The sequence below is a fragment of the Rhinoraja longicauda genome, chromosome 11, assembly GCF_053455715.1.
Source record: "Rhinoraja longicauda isolate Sanriku21f chromosome 11, sRhiLon1.1, whole genome shotgun sequence".
Classification (NCBI taxonomy): Eukaryota; Metazoa; Chordata; class Chondrichthyes; order Rajiformes; family Arhynchobatidae; genus Rhinoraja; species Rhinoraja longicauda.
In genome coordinates this window covers 43,449,108-43,471,395 of record NC_135963.1, presented here as the reverse complement: position 1 = coordinate 43,471,395, position 22,288 = coordinate 43,449,108, and the positions used below count along the sequence as shown (strand labels likewise).

The window sequence follows — 22,288 nt, the reverse complement described above, 5'->3', positions numbered from 1 at the left end:
AAAAACCTACAGTTTGTGTAAACACGTTAAATCCGTGTACAAAAGTCTCTGAGGATTAAGCCAATTGCAGTAAAATATAACTGATAACAGATATTTATAGCTTTGAATTTATAATATATAATAATATGCTTGAAATTTTAATTCCCTTGATGGCATCGTTATTAACTGGTGGCTTTTATAAAAGGATAAGCAAATGCTAACAGACATCATGAAATAATAATAATAATAATAATAATGCATTACATTTATATAGCGCTTTTCATATACTCAAAGACGCTTTACAGGGATTTAAAGAACATAGGGAAGTGAATAAATAGATAAATAAGTAAACGAACAGAGAAAGGAGACAGAAGGTGAGGTGATCTTCAGTGGTTGAAGGCAGTACTGAACAGGTGAGACTTCAGTGATGTTTTGAATGTGGTGAGTGAGGAGGAGTCTCTGACGGTTTGGGGTAGTGAGTTCCATAGGGTGGGAGCAGCGATGGAGAAAGCCCTGTCCCCCCAGGATCTGAGTTTGGTCCGGATGTGGGGGGATAGGAGATTGGCAGCAGCAGAGCGGAGGGTGCAGGTGGGAGTGTGCCTGTGGAGGAGGTCGGTCAGGTAGGATGGGGCCAGGTTATGGAGGGCTTTGTAGGTCATGAAGAGGATTTTGTACTGGATTCTCTGGGGGATGGGGAGCCAGTGGAGTTTGTAAAGGACAGGGGTGATATGGTCACAGATCGGGGTGTGGGTGAGTAGACGGGCAGCGGAGTTTTGAATGTATTGAAGTTTACTGATGATTTTTGAGGGTGCACCATAGAGGAGGCTGTTGCAGTAGTCCAGACGGGAGGTGATGAAGGCGTGGATGAGGGTTTCTGCAGCTGTGGAGGAGAGGGATGGACGGAGACGGGCAATGTTTTTGAGGTGGAAGAAGGCTGTCTTTGTGATGTGTTTGATGTGTTTGTCGAAGGAGAGGGTTTGATCAAAGATGATTCCAAGATTCCGGATGTGAGGGGAGGTGGATACTGGGAGACCATCAATATTGAGGATGAAGTTTTGGGTGGATTTGGTGAGCGTTTTTGGACCAATGATGATGATTTCAGATTTGTTGCAGTTGAGTTTGAGGAAATTTGATTGAAGCCAAGATTTTATTTCAGTGATGCAGTTTGTCAGTGTAGAGTGTGTGGTGGTGGAGATTGACTTGGTGGAGATGAGGAGCTGGATATCATCGGCGAAGCAGTGGAAGTTGAGACCATGACGGCGGATTAATTGACCAAGGGGGAACAGGTAGAGGATGAAGAGGAGGGGGCCAAGGACTGAGCCTTGGGGGACACTTTGGGGGAGGGGAGCGGTGGGGGATTTACAGTTGTTAATGGAGATGACCTGGTGCCTGTCAGAGAGGTAAGATTTGAACCAGGATAGGGCTGTGCCGGTGATGTTAAAGGAGGTTTCAAGTCGGGTGAGGAGAATGGAGTGATTTATGGTGTCAAAGGCGGCGCTGAGGTCAAGTAGGATGAGGATGTTGAGGTTGCCAGTGTGTCGTGAGGTTCTGTTTGCACAGAATTCATTTAAAACAAAAAAGCTCGTTCTTTTTCATTAAATTGATTCATGGGTCTGTCCTTTCATGCTCTGAGTGTAAATCTATCCCATTGTAGTTGATAGGAACGCTTTGATTCTGGCACTCTAAAGTGCCTGTCCCACTTCGGCGATTTTTCAGGCGTCTGCTGGCGACTGTCAAAGTCGTAGCAGATCGCCGAAAAACTTTTGATTTTTTTTAACCCTATGACAATGACCACAACAATGCCTACGGCAAGCTACGACAACCTACCAGCTAGGCAACGGTAAGCTATGATAACCGGCGACCCACGATAAGAAAATGGTACCAGTCAGTAGATCTATCTCACAAAAAAGGCACGAGGATTGTAGGAGAAAACACAGTTCCCATTTCACACAATATTCATCCATTTGACAATTGTGGGCAGATAGAATTATCACTCGGATGCAGCATGTCTTTGTTTCATTTCCCGAGGGCGGATATATGCCAAGATCATCTAGAATCGACCATTACACACCTACACAAGTGACTGCCATGCTCTGCTCGGCCGTTTTGTGTGACAAACACGCATGAGAAAAAACTATTCGACAGCACACTATTCGATCCACACAAGGTGCTCATTCGCGATACTTTCCTGACCCATGAATGAATGGAGATTTCCCGCTTTACGCAAAGTGGTCATTTTGGGACAAGTAGACTTCAGAGATACAGTGTGGAAACAGACCCTTCGGCTCACGGAGTCTGCGCTGACCAGCGATCATCCCATACACGAGCATTATCCTCCATACTAGGGACAATTTACAATTTTACTGAAGCCAATTAACCTATACATCTGAGACAGACATAAAAGCTGGAGTAATTCAACGCGCCAGGCGGCATCTCTGGAGAAAAGGAATCGGTGGCGTTTCGGTTCGAGACCCTTCTTCAAAAGTCACCTATTCCTTTTCCCCAGAGATGCTGCCTGACCCGCTGCCTGACTACAGCATTTTGTGTCTGTCTTCGGTTTAACCAGCATCTGAAATTAAATTAATTGATTTTATTTTATTTTGTTTTATTTTGTTTTATTGGTCAAAATAAATGAAATTAAAATATTTGAAAGAGGTGCCATGAGAAACTACTCTGAAATACAATAACTTCAAATATCAATCTTTGGTCAAAATGTCCAAAATGTACTTTATTCAAACAAACAAAATTCTTATAAAAGTTGGATCAGCACTGGCAACAACCAAATTCACCTGGCGACGACCTACGACAGAGCCCACGACAGGATACGACAAGCTATGATCATTGGCGTCAAGCCAGCTGTCACCGAAAAATTTCGAACAGAATAAAATTTCCGCGACGGCCCCAGAACTGCTACGTCCCATTGGAGACGATTCACGACCACGCCCGTGACACCCCGCGACACACCGGCGAACGTGCGGCGACAGCCTAGTCGCCGACAGTCGCCTTAGAAATCACCGAACTGGGACAGGCCCTTATGTGACCTTTCATAAAATATAGACTGGCACCAAACAGTAAATTTTACTTGGACAGCTGAATTCTTGTAGACACAGCAGGATTATGGGGGAAAGAGGGGATTGTCAAGGGATAGTGCTTAGCATTGGTAATATTCCTTTATCTGAGTGGTGAGATCTTTAGAAAAGAGGGACTGCAGATGCTGGTTTACAGAAAAGGACACAAAGTGCTGGAGTAACTCAGCAAGTCCAGCAGTATCTCTAGAGAACATGGTTAGGTGATGTTTTGTATCAGAACTGTTCTTCAGACTTCTGGTTCGAAGAAGGATCCCGACCTGAAATGTCACCTATCCATGTTCTCTAGAGATGCTGCCTGATCTGCTGTGTTCCTCCAGGACTTTTTTTGTCTTTTTTTGGTGATATCTTTAGATTAGTATGATTAGAAATGCATGTCCACCATCAAATTTGATGTTGGACCTCATTTTTCCAGCACGCACGTCCCTAACTGAATGTGAAATTAAAAATGTAACCTTAAATCTTTGGGTCTGGCTTTAAAATCTGAGATCTGTTGGACCACTGTGCTCCTTGATTTCGTATCATTCCAACTGGAGAGTATGTTTCACACCTGGCAACATGGTGTTCTATGACAGGAAAGTAGTGCAGAGATTGGCAGTGTGGTGGAGGGGGGGATGGGGCTTATGTCACGGAATGGTGAGTAAGGTAGTGGCCAGGTTTGTAGGATTGGGGACATGGGAATGAGGAGACAATGGGGATGGCACGTGCAGAGGGTGATGGTGGCACACACCAGGAATAATTGGTGGTGTTGCCTAGCAAAAATGTTGGTGGTGTACACAGTGTATGGAAATCTATGTCCCTGGACAGGGTGGGAGAGGGTGGAGGGGGGTGGTGGGAGGGGCAAAGAGATGTGGGAGTAGGATTTTCTGAATGAAGTTTTGTTAGGGAATGAGTGTACAGGGTCGGTGACAGGAATTAAACCCCCATGTCCGGCAGAAGTGCGGCACGGTGGCGCAGCGGTGGAGTTGCTGCCTTACAGCGATTGCAGCGCCGGAGACTCAGGTTCGATCCTGACTACGGGCGCCGTCTGTACGGAGTTTGTACGTTCTCCCCGTGACCTGCGTGGGTTTTCTCCGAGATCTTTGGTTTCCTCCCACACTCCAAAGACGTAGAGGTATGTAGGTTAATTGGCTGGGCAAATGTAAAAATTGTCTCTAGTGTGTGTAGGATAGTGTTAGTGTGCGGGGATCGCTGGGCGGCGCGGACCCAGTTGGCCGAAGGGCCTGTTTCTGCGCTGTATCTCTAAATCTAAAAAAGAAGCATGAACCCTTTTTTCATGGGTTTTGCTCTACTTTTGAACAAGTACACTTTAATACAATGGTCAAAACAACTTGTAAAATAGTCTCTCATTACCTCTCGTTAGGTAACGTGCAGGTCTTGGGGATAGCCAGGTTTGTGATAAGGGCATCAAAATGGATTTGGGCATCTTTTCATGTAATGGGCAACCTGTGTCAGGCATGGCTACTATTCACTGGTGAACTTCTGAATCAAAATGAGTATGTGTTTCCTGTCTTCCTTATTTACAGTCAGAAGGGGCTGTTGTGTAACTCCAAACTCTCAGGAATGTTGGAATTTAACTTTCCTTCAATATCCTCAAGGGTCCTCTGATCTCTGAGGAAACAGCAGTTAACCTGACCGTACCCCACAAAATCAGGACGCGTTGATGCACCAGTCAACAAAGAAACTTACCTTTGGCACAGGTGTTTAAATTTGACCTTAATCTGGCGATGATAGTGTTGTGTAAATTTTATTTTGGACATGCAGTACAAGTCCCAGGTTTAAGAATGTTCAGCATCCAGTAAATGGTTTGAGCTGCTGAGAAGTAAATTTGCTTCCTGTAACTGTTGTTCAATGTCTTGTCATCTGATCACCTCCCTTTCAGATTCAGCACCTCTCCGACTGATTTCCATCCATCTCTGGGCCCTGCACTGGGCATTCTGGTCCCTCACTGAGATGTCATAACATTGTAACTTGTGCCTTTGTGCATGGAGCTTAGTACATATTTGATTTAAGGCCCTTGTTTTAAAATTTTGATAATCTGTAATGTACAGCCAAGTGTCATTTGCCCAGTGGGTAATTTTTCATGGAGAAAATGTATAACTGCAGACACACAAGCACGATAGGGAAGTAGAATGGCATTCAGTCCTTTTTGGGTGGCCAACCTGTCCAAGTCCTTCTGCAGAGTCCCTGCTTTCTCTGCAATATTTGCCCTTCCAAGATCGACACAAAACGCTGGAGTAACTCAGCGGGTCAGCCAGCATCTCAGGAGAGAAGAAATGGGTGACTTTTCGGGTCGAGACCCTTCTTCAGACTGACCCCTGCTGAACTTCGCCAGTCACTGGCAGCCAACCAGAAGAAGCCACTCTTTGCCTTCAGCCATCCAGCCAACCCGCTATCCATGCTAGTATCTGCCCTTTGATACCATGGGCTCTATCTTCCTTCGCAGCCTCATGTGTGGCGCTGTATCAAAGGCTTTTTGAAAATCTAGGTAAACAACATCCACTGACTCTCCTTTGTCTGTCCTACTACTTACTTCAAAGAAGGTTGAGCAATCACATCACCAATTGCCAGTTATTAGATATCTGATACTGTGGGCAAAGCTAAACCCAGTGCTCCAGGTGGGATACAACCAGAGCCCTGTGCAGGTGTACACCTTCCGGTTTAGAGGTTTACTTTCCAATAGCTTTTTTTGGTCTCTTTCCACTAGCTTTCAGTTATTTCAGTGCATGAACATCAAAAGGCAGAATTCTCTAAAATGAATGCTGCAGTGTCTCAATAGTCTTTAAAGGAATGGAACCACAGAACTATAACCACTTCATTTCAGCTAAGTTGCATCTTGGCCAAGTCTGAAGCAGGTAAATTGTCCAAAATATCTGGTTGGTATTTGAGTAGTACCTTAGCTGCTCATTTATTAGATATTAGAAAATCTTCCTTTAAAAAAAAGTGCACATATTTAAGGATTAAGCAAACCATTTTCTTATGATAAGTGCTGAGATGTTTTAAATGTTTCCATCTTGTATGTGTTTTGTGGTGAATTTAAGATGATCAATGCAAAATGGATCTATTTGAAATGGAATTATTCAGTTTATTTTTATTTAGTATATTTTATTGTCACGTGTACCGAGATACAGTGAAAAGCTTTTTGTTGTGTACTAACCAGTCGGCAGACAACAATACATGATTACAATCGAGCCGATCATAGTGTACAGATGCATGATAAAGGGAATAACGTGCAAGGTAAAGTCCAATCAAGTTCGATGGTCTCCATTGAGGTAGGTAGTACATCAGAACTGCTCTCTAGTTGTTGATAGGATGGTTCAGTTGCCTGATAACCGCTGTGAAGAAACAGTTCCTGAATCTGGAGGTATGTATTTTCAGACTTCTGTGCCTCGTGCCTGGTAGGAGAGGCGAGAAGATGGAGTAAACGGGATGAGACTCATTTTTGATTATGCTGGTGGGATGCTGCTTGTGTGAAGTGTAGATGGAGTCCATGGAAAGAGGTTTGGTTTGTGTGATAGTCTGGGCAGCATCCACAATTCCCTGCAATTTCCTGAGGTCTTGGATGGAACTGTTAATGAGGGAGGCATGTTGCACCATCTCTGAATACTTGAAAGTACTGAACTAATCTGCAAGCTATTTGGAACAAAGCTTTGATCACTTGAAAACAGATGGGCACGATTTTTAATGTTCTCTTGGTTTTGACCTGTTCCACATGTGAATTGGTGTTACCAGAAATGAATTCATAGTTGTTCAAAGCACAAATTTCTCAAAGGCAAGAATGACCTCAATCTGGCTAGATGTGTGCTGAAGTAGAAACTTCATTTTCTTCCTTCTAATCAAGTCTTAGCATTATACACCACCGTAGTCAGCCCTTCTTCCCAACTCACCCATGCCAAATAAGATGGCTATCTGAGCTGGTGCTATTTGCCTTTGTTTGGCCCATATCCCTCTAAACCAGACATGTCCAAAGTCCGGCCCGGGGGCCAATCGCGGCCCGAGGTCAGGATTTATACGGCCCGCAGCTTCCGTCTTAAAATGTATTATTTATGGCCCGCCCCGGCGGTCAGCGCTGCCTGAACTCCCCCCCCCTGCCCCCCGCCCCGAGCGGGAGAGGCGACGGCGACTACACTTCCCGGCGGCGGGGTTGAGGGCGTGCGGGGGGGGGCAGCAGCTGAGCTCTCGTCACCCCGCACGCTCATTGGCAGGCGCTCCCGTCAGTCGGGCGGATGCCGCATCCCCCCCCAGCGGGAGAGACGACGGCAACTACACCTCCTACACCTCCCTGTGGTCAGCGCTGCCCGATCTGCGGATTGTCAGACGCGAGGTCCGGGGGGGGGGGGGGGGGGAGGGGGAGCGCATTAGTTGAAGGTCGGGGGGGGGGGGGGGAGAGGGGGGAGCGCATTAGCTAAAGGTCCGGGGGGGGGGGGGGGGGGGGGGGAGAGGGGGGAGCGCATTAGCTAAAGGTCCGGGGGGGGGGGGGGGGGGGGGGGGGGGGGCATTGGCCCTTGGGTATTTTCACATTATCAAATCTGGCCCTCTTTGAAAAAAGTTTGGACACCACTACTCTAAACCTTTTCTATTCATGAACTTGTCCAAATGTCTTTTAAGCTTTGTAATTATTCCCCTCTGACTTTAAATATATGCCCTCTAGTTTTAGACTGCCGTCCCTGGGAACAACACTATGACCTTCCATCTTGTCTATGCCATACAGGATTTTACATACCTCCATAAGGTTACCCCTCAACCTCCTCTCCAGGGAAAAAGCTCCCAGCCTATCCATTTTCTCCTTATAACTTAACCCCACAAGCCCAGGTAAATGCCTCATGAATCATTTTTGCACCTTATCCAGCTTAATCATTTCTTTCATTTTGTACCTCACATGTGGCTAAAGTTGTTGCAAATATCCCTGCCAAATTCTCTCTTATCTTTCTGCAATGTCATAGGATAAACTTGATCAGACCCAAAGGATCTAACTACGTTAATATGCTTTACGACCTCCAGCACCTCTTGTTTTATAGTGTGGATATGTTCTAATACATAGCTATTCATTGCCCTTAATTCCTTAGCTTTGATGATTTCTCCACGGTAAATACAGATGAGAAATATACATATTCATTAAATATTTCTTTAACATCTCGTCCATCTCATAAGGTTATAAGGAATCGGAGTAGAATTAGGCCCATCAAGTCTACTACGCCATCCGCCATCTCTCCCTCCTAACCCCATTCTCCTGCCTTCTCCCCATAACTTCTAACACCTGTACTAATCAAGAATCTACTTATCTCTGCCTTAAAAATATCCACTGACCTGTCCTCCACAGCCTTCTGTGGCAAAGAATTCCACAGATTCACCACCCTCTGACTACAGAAATTTCTCCTCATCTCCTTCCTAAAAGAACGTTCTTTATTTCTGAGGCTATGACCTCAGGTTCTTTAGTAATTTGTCAGTTTCTTTGTTGAACTAAATTAAGGCGCATGTTGCAATCAAAAGCGCTTGAACAATTGGTTGGGCAGAAAGCCAAACTGTAAGAAAGAGGACTGCGCTTTCTTTTCAAGAGCAGCCAACTCTTGTACGGTCGGTGCCAAAGCATCAACATGACCCTTATACGTGCCACCTCCGGTTGCTCTTTTCTGTCCTTAAACTACTTTGCCATCAAAGTCATCCACTGGAATTTTTAGGTCAGGTTCAACATGAGAGTTGATGACATTCAAGTGCTCTTCAATTTCAGTCAACAACTGCATTTCATTGTTCCATCCTCTCCACATCCACTCCATCCAAGCTTTTCACTGTTCTGTATGTTTTTAATGAGGTCCCCCCTCATTCTTCTAAACTCCAGCGAGTACAGGCCCAGTGCCGACAAACACTCATCATAGGTTAACCTTCTCTTCTCCTGTGGCTCCACATATGACATGACCACATTAATCTTAAAGGGGACCTCTTTAGTTGCCCTTTTGCTCTTAATATTCTTGTAGTCACTTAGAATTCTTGTTTACTTCATCTATAAAAGCGATATCATTTTCTCTTTTTGCACTTGTCTTTTTGCGATGTCTATTCATCATTATTTTTCATATTTTTAACAAGTCCTGTATTTTTCTATCAAAGATGCCTGCTTTTCATTCTACATGAAATGTGAAATGAGTTCCAGAATATAAAACATTCAAGAGAGTTGCAAATACTTTAATTGACATGGGACAATAGGTATTTATTCACAAAATGCTGGAGTAACTCAGCAGGTCAGGCAGCATCTCGGGAGAGAAGGAATGGGTGACGTTTCGGGTCGAGACCCTTCTTCAGACTGATGTCAGGAGGGCGGGACAAAGGAAGATTATAGGTGGAGACATAAACTCTCGTCGAAGAGAGGAGGAGAAATTCTTCAAAGTGGACATACCTAAGTGGACAATAGGTAGACTTGCTATCATTTTATTCAAACTCTCTATAAAAGCAACCTTTAATTAAAAAAAACCCTTTATAACAATAATAATATTTATTGAATCCTTATAACACCTAATTTAATAAATAGATTAGGAGGAAGAATTGACAAAAATGTCCAGAATATTCTCATTTCTACAACTTGAACCACTGAAACATTTATTCATACTCAGATTTTTAATTGGAAAAATAACTTGTGTTTATACAGCAGCTTTCATTTATCATTACATTACAAATCCCTGAAGTAATGAAAAACAGTTGCATTATAGTTATTACGTAGCATAACACGTTATATCAATAAATGGTGTTTTGTGATATTGGATGAGGAATCGTATTAGCAAGGAGAGTGGAAGAACTCCCCTGTTCTTAAAATGTTGCCACGGTGTCTTCTGCATCCACTTTAAAGTACCATCTAAAATTATACACTAAATTACGTGTCTATTTCCCTATACTGGTAGTTCTGCTATAACGTCTGAAGAAGGGTCTCGACCCGAAATGTCACCCATTCCTTCTCTCCAGAGATGCTGCCTGACCCGCTGAGTTACTCCAGCATTTTGTGTCTACCCCCGTTCTGCTATAACGACCAGTTGTGTTCCTAAGAAGCCTTGTGTTTTCTAAAATCTCTGTGTCTGTGTCTGTGTCTGTGTCTGTGTCTGTGTCTGTGTCTGTGTCTGTGTCTGTGTCTGTGTCTGTGTCTGGTGGAGGGGATGGAGTGGGTGAGTGGGGAGGAGTGCCGGAGAACCGCTGGGGGGGGAGTGCCGGAGAAGACTGGAGAGGGGGGCGTGAGGAGGGGGGTAAGGGGGGATGGTGGGTAAGGGGGGGTGGGGCGAAAAGGGGGGTGGAGTGGGTGAGTGTGGGGGATGGGAAGGTGGGGAGTCGGGGAGTGGAGGGTGCTATACCAATCCAGGAGAGCTTTGGACCCAACGGATGTCCGCCATATCAGCGTGTGCGCGGTTCGGGGAGGGTTGCCATGTTCTTTTCAGCTCCGGCACGTACGCAGTTGGGAGAGGGTGGTCATTTTATGTTCTGCTCCGACCACATGCTCGACACCCAATTGGTCTGGCATCCGACCTTGGGGGAGCGCCGGTGGTCGGTCGCCGCGCATCGTGATTTGCTCCTGCCGCTCACCCCCACGTGGGGTCCATTGATTGGCTACGACCTCCCGCTCGACTCCCGATTGTCCCGGGTCCCCACGTGGGGGGAGCCCCAATGCTCCCCGCTTTGATTGCTCGCCGGCGCATCCTGATTTGCTCCTGCTGCTCACCCCCAAGTGGGGTCCCTTGATTGGCTACGACCTCCCGCTCGACGCCCAATTGGCGTGCAGCCCTGAATGGTGGCGACGGCCATCTTGTTAGACCCTCTGGTGCTGCGCTGCACCACGGGAGGAAGGTCAGGCGTGAGTCATGCCAGGACAGGCAGCGGTCCTCCCGCTGGTCCTCCGGGGGTGGTGGGAGAGGGAGCGCATTTGTTAAAGTCAGTCCTGCCCCCCCCACCTCATTGGCCGCCACTCCCATCTATCTGGCGGGTCCCACCCCCGGTGGTCATTGTGGCCCCCCCCTCCCTCATTGGCTGTCACTCCCTCCACTCGGGCGGGTGCCATTGCGACGTCAACGATAAACACGGGCAACGTAAGTGAAAAAGTGAATTTTTAAACATTATTACTGCGCAGGTGCCAGAGCTGAACTGGCAAACCTTGATCATATCAACGGGTCCCAAATGCACAGGCGCGGACTCGGACTTCCCATTGTGATGTCATACGCGGGTGATAACTAATGGGAGAAAATTTTGATTTTTTAAACTTTAAAAAGGGATTTTGAAAGATTAAAAATTGATTAAAAAAAAATATAACATTTATTCCAACCCCAGGACAATGGTGAGTAAGGTGGGCATAAATTGTTGCGCTATCGTGTACCGTTTTGGCTGTGCCAAGCCCCCAAAAATGGACAATTAATAAAACACACAAACAAACAGAGAGTTTTAGTCATATACTAGACCAAGTGGACCCGTTGGGCCCATTCCTTGTAGCGTTTCCATTGCGACTTGGGAAAATTGGGTTTTTTCTTTAAAATAAATTGTTTTTTGAAAAGAAAATTAAATAAATCTCAGCCAGAGCAAGCTGTGGACCCAAAGCCTCTCCTGCATCAGTGTGGCACCCTCCCCTCCCCCACCCCGCTCCCCTCCCCCCATCCCAACTCCCCCCACACCCCCCCCTGCTGCCCCCCCACCCCTCCCCCTCCCCTACCATCCTCACTGTGTTGTGCATATGTGACAATAAATCTCCCCGGTGTGGGATGAATAAAGGAATATATAAAAGAACCATTGAACCATATTAATGGCACCATTGTAACTTCATAATAGTTTCTTGGTTGCTCAGAGTGACTTGACAATTAAGGTGGCATATTGGCAAATTTTAACCTCTACGGTACTTCTAGAACTTTCTTAGGGAGGAAGAAGGTAGTTTATCTGTTTTGAATTTTGGGATTTTAACTTCAGAGTCCAGGTTCTTGAAGTGCTGTAGTCCATGAGAGTTTCTAGCGGCTGAGATGGGAGCTTTACTTTGAGGGACAGCGATTTTCTTTTCCTGAAAAACAGTGGTGAACCAGTTGGAATTTTAATAACATTTTGAGTTGAGTCCAGTGGAGTTTATTGTCATATGAACAAATAAGTGGGGGAGACGTATCATGAAAAATCTTGTTTGCATTCTGGTGCAAACTGATGATGCCATCACTCAGCCAGATACCACGCTGCATCATATGAATTTGACTTTACTTGATCAGCAAAACCAAGGTCTTAAAACAAACAAATATCAATCTGTAAACACTCAGCGGCAAAGGAATTATCTGCAGTTAACATTTCTGGCATTTGCTCATTTTCAAACCTAACAATTTATTTGTGGTTAAGGTGATTTCAGGCCATCTCTGGGAAATGAACACCCAATTTATACACACGCTCCCTATATGAACACACTCCCATTATATTAATAAATTCAAAATTCTGACATACATGCATGCGTTTGTTCCGACTAACTGCAGAAGTAGTTTTCCGTCTCTCCACTTTTAGTAATTGTTCTTTCTAATCAGTCTTGTGTGTTTTTGATGGCGTTCATTACAATGTGGTAGAGGTATTGTCACCTTATTGAGTGAATTTTATGTATAATATGGACAAAAAGGATATCTGTATAAACAAAGGTAGACACAAAATGCTGGAGTAACTCAGCGGGTCAGGCAGCATCTCGGGAGAGAAGGAATGGGTGACGTTTCAGGTCGAGACCCTTCTTCAGACTATAAAAACAAAACCGTTCATTACCCTGGGACAGCCTGTATATTCCTGAGATGATTCTGATAGTTACCACAGGGGTCAGTAGCACATTAATGAGAGCTGTTTTTTAATGGCCCTTTTAATTGAAGGAGGACTGAGTCAATATATGTCCAGCCGAGGCCATTAGTGAAGAAAGTTGGGTTGCTCTCACTCAACACGTATGAATTTCGATTACTGGGTACTTTTATACACAAGACTATTGTAGTGTATGAGTTAAATCATCTTGCAAACTCTTTAACATTATTCTTTCATGAACTTGTTTCGTTCTGTGGTTTTTTAAGATTTTTGTTAATCGTTTAATCTTCTCAGGTATCAGAATGGACATCAGGTGTTGGGCAGATGAAGACCTGACACTGTTTATCTGTACTTTGAACCCACACGATTGGAAGATGAACATGTTTGCAAAGTACAGAATGAAGCATCGGGACCTGCTGTAAGTAAATGGATCTGAATAACCTGGTGATTTAATCCAGCCAAAGAAAATTCCCTGAAGCCTAGAAACTTGACCAAGGTTAGTCTTGTTCCCAGCAGTGTGATAGTGTCATTACGTGAAGGCCCTTCTCCAAGCTAGTTGAATCTGATGTGCAGCAGGGTTAGATGATATGGATCAACCCCTCAAATTCCATTCATGGTGACCTGAGTTACAATTGCATAATTACAGTTGAAATCGCTGCCTCCTAATAACGCTACAGTATGTTCTGTTATTGGAGAATAACAGAAAATGAAAGAACAACATTGACTGTTAACTAAGGCACCATTGCACAGCAAAGTGGGCTGTGAATTGATGGGATGAAGCATGTCTATCAAGGATCAGGTAAAACTGAAGCGGGCTGTCTCACAATTGGCTGTGTACGTGATGCTTTTTTCAAGGATCAGAGACTTTTTTTTTTTTTGGCAACTTCTCATCTACTTAGCAACCAAATTCAGTTGCTTCATCAACGGCCTTCCAGCATAAAGTCAGAAGCAGAGATGTATGATAATGATTATAAAATGTTCAATTCCATGAGCAATTCCCCAGTGAATGAAGCAGTCCGCGCTGGTATCCGACACGATCTCGAGACCCGTCCGAAGAAGGGTTTTGGACTGAAATTTCACCAATTCCTTTTTCCCAGAGATGTTGCCTGACCCGCTGTTACTCCAACATTTTGTGTCTATCTTCAAGATCTTGAGAATGTTGGGGTGTAGGCTGTTAAGTCAAGTAACATTTGTGCCATGAAAATATCTAATCTCCATTTAGAGACAGTCTACCCACCCAGTCTGACCACTCGTGTGCCATTCAAGGATATTACCATTAATGAGTAACACATCATTAACACGGTCACCATTAACCAGAATTTAACTGAATTAACTAGATGAACACCATGTTTACAAGAGCTATGGTAGGTATCCTAAGGCAAGTGACTTACCTCCTGACAAGCCAAAGGCTTTCCACCATCTAAAAGATATGATTTGAGAGTGTTATGGAATGCTCTCTGCTAGCATGGATGAGTGTAGCTCCAACAAGTCTGAAAAAGCTTGACACCAGCTAAGACAACCATGGAGCACCTCGAATATTCATTTATGTACCATCGTTCTACAGTGTGAACTATCTATAAACACCACTGCAGTTGCTTGCCCAACTACTACAGTGGCACAGCGGTAGAGTTGCTGCCTTACAGCGAATGCAACGCCAGAGACTCAGGTTCGATCCTGACTATGGGTGCTGTACTGTATGGAGTTTGTACGTTCTCCCCGTGACCTGCGTGGATTTTCTCCGAGATCTTCGGTTTCCTCCCACACTCCAAAGACGTACAGGTTTGTAGGTTAATTGCCTGAGCAAATGTAAAAATTGTCCCTAGTGGGTGTAGGATTGTGTTAGTGTGCGGGGATCGCTGGGCGGCGCAGACCCGGTGGGCCGAAGGGCCTGTTTCTGCGCTGTATCTCTAAAATCTAAAACATATTGCCCTTTACCACCACGAAGGACAAGGTTTGCAGGCTCAAGTGTCCCCTGCAACCTGCACGCTATCCCGACTTGAAGATAGATTGTTGATCCTTTATTCACAAAATGCTGGAGTAACTCAGCAGGTCAGGCAGCATCTCGGGAGAGAAGGAATGGGTGACGTTTCGGGTCGAGACCCTTCTTCAGACTGATGTCGGGGGTGGGACAAAGGAAGGATATAGGTGGAGACAGGAAGATCCTTTATTGTTGTTGGGTCTAAATCCTGAAACTCTCGAACCAAAACATGGTTTAAAGTACTTTCACCAGAAAAACTGCTTCAGTTCCAGAAGGCAATTCACCAAAACCTTCTCAAGGGCAGTTAGTGATGGGCTATAAATGTTGGCCTTGTAAGAATGCCCAGATCTTGAAGAATAACTTAAAAAACAAACAAACAAACAAACATTTGCCCCCCTTTGTGATATTGGGACTCTGTAAGGAGGCCTGGGCTATAATGTGCCAGATAGTTGTGGACTAAATCTGCTATTGGACCCATGGTTGGTGGATTTGGTTGCCTGGGTATTTCCTGGAAGAGGAGGGCTGAATGAGCTGACCTTCTGGCCCTGAGCAGCAGTTAAGTGGCACTGGTTAGTGGTGATTGAGCCTCATGAGGTTCTTCGAGGCCTTAAAATAAATATTAAAAAGCTCATCAAGAAGATCTAAATGTTAAAATGTAAAGTTCAATCAATGAAACATAAATAAACTGCATTCCCTGATGTAAAGCTGTGGATGGCTTGGTGACGCAGTGGAGTTTGTACATTCTCCTCGTGACCGCGTGGGTTTACTCTGAGATCTTCGGTTTCCTCTCACACTCCAAAGACATACAGCTTTGTAGGTTAATTGACTTGGTATAAATTTAAAATTGTCCCTAGTGTGTGTAGATAGTGTTAATGTGCGGGGATCGCTGGTCGGTGCGGGCTCGGTGTCCCGAAGGGCCTGTTTCCGCGCTGTATCTCTAAAACTAAAAACTAAAACTAAAATTTAATCTTTGTTTTAAAAGTCATCAAGGATCATGTTGTTTGCATATTCGGGTGAGGATAGATTGGACTCAGCTGTTTGTGCTTTTTAATGGAGGTAGTTACAATATTTCTAGTAACAATCCACAATATACTTCTGGGAATAAAAATCTGATAAATTTTAAATAACATCAACTTTAAAAAAAATCTTCATGTAGGTTTATTTTTGTTAGCTCCTTTGTGCTCCTTTGAAAATCTTTCAGAATGGGTTTAAACTTGGCTCTGAATACCCTCCCATCAAGAGGCAATCATGCTTTATTGACGCATCATCCTATTCCTGTTTTGTTTTTCTAAGAGTGCTGCTTCAAGATGGAGAACAGTTCCACAGCTTCTGACCATCTGCTCGTACTTCAGCCAACCATTATTGTTGATCCATGAATGTAACTTCAGAATTGTCTTAGTACAATGAGCTTACAAAAATAAATGATTGGGTTTGAAATAAGAGCCCGGGACCAGGACACCAGGACCGTTAACTGCCGTTATTACCTCGTGTGCTGAGTGTTTACAGCTTTGTGTTTGTTTTAAGATGCTGTGTTTGCTGATCTTGAAGAATGAAGGCCTTCTATGACTTCCCCATTCTGTTCAGGGTTGGTCTTTGAACTGTACTTTGCTTCTGTTATTTGCAGGTATTTTGACCAGAAGGAAAGCAATGTTTCGACTTGCGTTAGTAATTGTCTACAGCAGCATGTAATTAAATGCACCGTATCTGCCCTTGATCTGAATCGCAAGTATTTCATTTGGATAGAGCTGATTACCGATTCAGGATCCTTACAGTCACCTATGATGTTGGTCACTCCAATAAATGTAGGTGAGTCTGGAGACAATTTTGCTCTCGCAATGTTAAATGTTATAAACCTCTTTGTATACACCGATCAGCCAAAACATTATGACCACTGGCAGACAAAGTGAATAACATTGATTATCTTTTTACAATGGCTCCTGTCAAGGGGTGGGATATATTAGGCAGCAAATGAACTGTCAGTTCTTGAAGTTGATGTGTTGGATGCAGGAGAAATGGGCAGGTGTAAAGACCTGAGCGACTTTGACAAGGGCCAAATTGTTATGCCCAGACGACTGGGTCAGAGCATCTCTGAAACGGCAAGGCTTGTGGGGTGTCAGCAGTGGTGAGTACCTACCAACAGTGGTCCGAGGAGGGACAAACCACAAACCGGCCACAGGGTGTTGGGCGCCCAAGGCTCATCAACGCGCGAGGGCAATGAAAGCTATCCCATCTGGTCCAAACGACAGAAGGTCTACTGTGGCATCAGTCACAGAACATTTTAATGGTGGTCATGGGAGGAATGTGTCACAATACACAGTGCATCGCACCCTGCTGCGTCTGGGGCTAAACACGGAGGACCAACTGCATACTAGGCAGGTGATCATAATGTTTTGGCTGATCGGTGTATAATTTCATGAAGGCTGAAATGGAAAGCAGCGAAAAAGTGATACATCCTTTTAAAGGCAGTTGATTGTGGGGAAAAAAAAGTAAGTGAATAAGTTCAAGGAAAGTAACAAGACTGTTGATTCTGTCTGTTCATTTCTTTTGCATGATTGAACATTTTGGAAGTTGTGAGGTAACTAAGATTTTGGATGGAGCACACTTAGGGCAGTCTGAGAGTAAATGTGTTCAACAATAGGTGCAGGAGTAGGCCATTCGGCCTTTCGAGCCAGCACCGCCATTCACCGTGATCATGGCTGATCATCCACAATCAGTACCCCGTTCCTGCCTTCTCCCCATATCCCTTGACTCTGCTATCATTAAGAGCTCTATCTAAAGGGCCTGTCCCACTTAGGTGATTTTAAGGCGATTGCCAGCGACTAGGCTGTCGCCGACAGTTCGCCGGGGTGTTGTGGGTATGATCGTGAGGAGTCTTCAAAAGATCTCGGCGCGTCGCTGAGAAATCAACCAGTATGAAATTTCTCGGCGACAGCTGGCTTGTCGCCAGGTATTGTTGCTTATTGCGGGCTCTGTCGCATGCTGTCCCCAGGTTCTCTTAGCTACATTCAGAAGTACATAATATTAAATTAAGTAAAGTAATTTCAAGATACAATAAAATACTTGTGTTTAACCAAATTATTTACCGTCAGGACATTTGACAGGTAGATTGGAGGCGACAGTTTGATGGTCAGGTAAGCATGGGAATTTTCACGATGTTTATGGCCATCAGCGGTTACATTTAAAGTAGGCTCCCAACCCAGATATGCAACCCAAAAACCAGATATGCATCTCCCGTACATTTTCAAAGAATGCCCACACTCCGCACAAAAATCCATTTAACTACTTTTAAAATTACATTTCTTAATACTGCTATTATTAAACTGGAAGTCAATCCAGTTTATGCCTTGTTACCGTGAAGCTTGGTTTTCAAGTAACCCGGGCAAGATGTTACATTTCAAAACTCTCAAGTACTTACCGACTTGTCAGTGATTTCAGTGAAAATTAGGACGCCGGAGAAGCATTGACAGCGTGGGAATTTCGCGATGTTTCCGAAGACGGTGTAATTTCGACCTGACTCGTCATTGTCGTCGTCATTGTCGTCGGATAAAAGAAAATTTCGGTGATCTGCTACGACTTTGACAGTTGCCGGCAGTCGCCTAAAAAATCGCCTAAGTGGGACAGGCCCTTAACTCTCTCTTGAAAACATCCAGAGAATTGGCCTCCACTGCCTTCTGAGGCAGAGAATTCCACAGCTTCACAACTCTCTGAGTGAAAAGGTTTTTCCTCATCTCCGTTCTAAATGGCCTACCCTTTATTCTTAAACTGTGGCCCCTGGTTCGGGACTCCCCCAACATCGGGAACATGTTTCCTGTCTCTAGCGTGTCCAATCCCTTAATAATCTTGTATGTTTCAATAAGATTCCCTCTCATCCTTCTAAATTCCAGAGTATACAAGCCCAGCCGCTCCAGTCTTTCACATACGACAGTCCCGCCATTCCGGGAATTAACCTCGTGAACCTACGCTGCACTCCCTCAATAGCAAGAATGTTCTTCCTCAAATTTGGAGACCAAAACTGCACACAGTACTCCAGGTGCGGTCTCACTAGGGCCCTGTACAACTGCAGAAGGACCTCTTTGTTCCTATACTCAACTCCTCTTGTTATGAAGGCCAACATTCCATTGGGTTTCTTCACTGCCTGCTGTACCTGCATGCTTCCTTTCAGTGACTGATGGACTAGGACACCCAGATCTCGTTGTATTTCCCCATTTCCTAACTTGACATCATTCAGATAATAATCTGCCTTCCCGTTCTTACCACTAAAGTGGATAACCTCACATTTATCCACATTAAACTGCATCTGACATGCATCTGCTCACTCACACAACCTGTCCAAGTCACACTGCAACCTTATAGCATCCTCCTTACAGTTCACACTACCACCCAGCTTTGTGTCATCTGAAAATTTGCTAATGTTACTTTTAATCCCTTCATCCAAGTCATTAATGTATATTGTAAATAGCTGCTAATCTCCTATGTGGGACTTTGTTGAAGGCTTTCTGAAAGACCAGGTACACTCCATCCACTGGCTCTCTCCTGTCCATATTCCTAGTTACATCCTCAAAACATTCCAGAAGATTTGTCAAGCATGATTTCCCCTTCGTAAATCCATGCTGACTCGGAACGATCCTGTTTCTGCTATCCAAATGCTCCGCAATTTCTTCTTTTATAATTGACTCCACCATCTCCCCCACCACCGATGTCAGATTAACTGGCCTATAATTTCCTGTTTTCTCTCTCCCTTCTTTCTTAAAAAGTGGAATAACATTAGCTACCTTCCAATCCACAGGAACTGATCCTGACTCTATAGAACGTTGGAAAATGATCACCAATGCGTCCACGATTTCTAGAGCCACCTCCTTAAGTACCCTGGGATGCAGACCATCAGGCCCTGGGGATTTATCAGCCTTCAGTCCCATCAGTATACCCAACACCATTTCCTGCCTAATGTGAATTTCCTTCAGCTCCTCCGCCACCCTAGGACCTCTGGCCACTGGAACATCTGGGAGATTGTTTGCACCTTCCATAGTGAAGACAGATCCAAAGTACCGGTTCAACTCGTCTGCCATTTCCTTGTTCCCCATTATAAATTCACCTGCTTCTGTCTTCAAGTGACCCACATTTTCACTTAAAATGAGGAGAGTAAAATCAAGAACAGTTTCTGCAAAAAATACAGTACCTTTGAAAAATATTTAAAGTCAGCCATTCCATATTGCAGCCTAATTATGTGGCATTTCTGGTTAATAGGGAATATTACACTTTGCTAGATTATTCATGGATCTCCTGCAAGGTGGAGGGAAATTGATGAGGTAAACTCTCAATACCATTTTTCCAGTATTATTGTTGGCTGCCTGCTGCCACAGCCAACTTCCAGTTCAACTCGAGACACCTGGTTTAGTGTAGAGTTTGAGATTTCGTAAAATGTTTGGACCTCTATGGATCCAAACTCTTTTTCAGTGAATTCAAATACCCAGCTTCCAGACTCTCACACATCCCAAGAATTTACAGACGGGAGGTTTGTGTGGAATCAATATTTTCAATTTACTGCAGTTGGGCACCTCAAAATATTGTTCTTAGGAAGTCAGAGGTTATCCAACAAAGGTAGGAAAGAAAGTATTTTTTTGGAGAGTTGTATTTTTTTAACAAATATCCATTTGCCACTGTTTGAACAAACCTTTCAACAGATGAATTGCAGCTTGCAGATGTAACTGGATATTCTTCCCTTGCCCATTCCTTTTCACTCATGGGGCTGGTAGATTGCAAGCTAATCACTAGGTAAACTGGGGTCTGGTTGAGGGAGTTGACATTGGCGGCATGGCAACTTTAGCTGGAGGAAACCCAGTTTTCCCAAAACAGGGATTTATTCTCCTGGCACGTTGCAGCTGTGCCCACATTAGATAAAAAACATAAAACAGGCCTTTTGGCAAGCATGATGCCAAGTTAAACTAATCTCATCTGCCTGCAGGTAATTCAGACCCTTTAATTTCCTGCAAATTCATGTTCCCCTCTAAACACCTCTTCAGACAGTGGGGGCCAATTCACAATGTTTTCAAGAGAGAGTTAGATTTAGCTCTCAGGGCTAATGGAATCCAGGGATATGGGGAAAAAAGCAGGAACGGCTACTAATTTTGGATGATCAGCTTTGATTATATTGAATGGCGGTGCTGGCTCGAAGGACCGAATGGCACTCCTGCACCTATGTGAAATGCCACTATCATGCCTGCCTTCACCACCATCCCTGGAGTTCCTGGTACCCATCACCCTCTGTGTGTACTAAAAATAGCTTGCCCTGCACATCTTTTTTAAACATTGGCCATTGTTTGACCCAGGCTGGCTTCTCATTGCCCCTTTCTTCAAAACAGCTCATTCATAATTTTGGTATTTTCTATCCTCACTCCCATTACTTGCTCCCCCATTTTATTGGGTGCTAATTCCTTCTACTTCTGATGGGTGGCGCCGTCAGCGATGGCAGCCTCGCCTACAGTATGTCTGTCCTTTCGTATTTTTTGTTATTTTTAATGTGTTTTATGTTCTCTGGTTTGTTTTATGAGGGGGTCGGGGGAAACTTTTTTCAATCTCTTACCTTGCTGGAGATGAGAATGTTTTCCAGATCGTATCTCCGGTCGCTCTGCGGCCTAACATTATGGAGCTGGCGGCCTTGCTCAAGATTGACTTTGAGCCCCACCGCGGAGCCGTGGACTTACCATTGGAGCCCTTGCCTGGGATCGATGTTCCAACCGCAGCCTGCGGAATTCAACATCGAGGAGCTCACAGTCTCAGGTAGAGACTGATGTCGGGAAGCTCCAAGCCGCAGGATGTTCGACCAGCCCCGACCCGGGGTCTGATCACCCCGGGGGAGCTGAGATCCCCCCCGATGCGGGAGCTTGATCACCCTGACGCGGAGGGCTCGACTGCCGGCTGCAGGAACCAAGATCGCCCCGACCACGGAAGGTTCGAGTGCCCCGACCATGGGAGAACAAAGAAGGGAAGAAGATTGAACTGTTTTTGCCTTCCATCACAGTGAGGAATGTGGGGAGTCACTGTGGTGGATGTTCATGTTCAAAAATTCTTTGGGTGTCTTGTTGTTCTTTATTGGTATGACTGTATGGCAAATCAAATTCCTCGTATGTTGCAAAAAATACTTGGCTAATAAAGTACTATTATGATTATGATTATGATTCTCAGCAAATGCAGCATTGACCTTTTTATTGACCAGATATACATTTGCAATCTAAAACTCTGGAATGATTGTTGCCTGATTTTACCTAATGCAACCGAATGAGCTGCCAGCATTACACAGGGAATGAGAAAAAAGCGAGGAAATTAAACTTTAATTTAATGTTTGAATCTCTCAGTAGCACGAAGTGGACTGCAATCGGCAAAGTGCTCAGGGAAGGCAATGTGAGTGTGTTGGCTACAGTTGGCAGGCAGCATACGAAGGAAAATCAAGTCTACCCAAAAGAAATAAATAAATGGACCTCCTTGA

The 22,288-nt window shown here is 44.5% G+C and overlaps 1 protein-coding gene across 1 annotated transcript in view; it reads left to right on the top strand.

Moving 5' to 3' along the window:
* lepr (leptin receptor) overlaps positions 1 to 22,288 on the top strand; it is an 86,076-nt gene that overhangs the window by 11,086 nt on the left and 52,702 nt on the right. The window contains exons 3-4 of the mRNA XM_078408014.1: positions 13,122 to 13,245; positions 16,430 to 16,611. Of these exons, the coding sequence (XP_078264140.1) occupies positions 13,122 to 13,245; positions 16,430 to 16,611 (306 nt within the window). The remainder of the gene's footprint in view (positions 1 to 13,121; positions 13,246 to 16,429; positions 16,612 to 22,288) is intronic.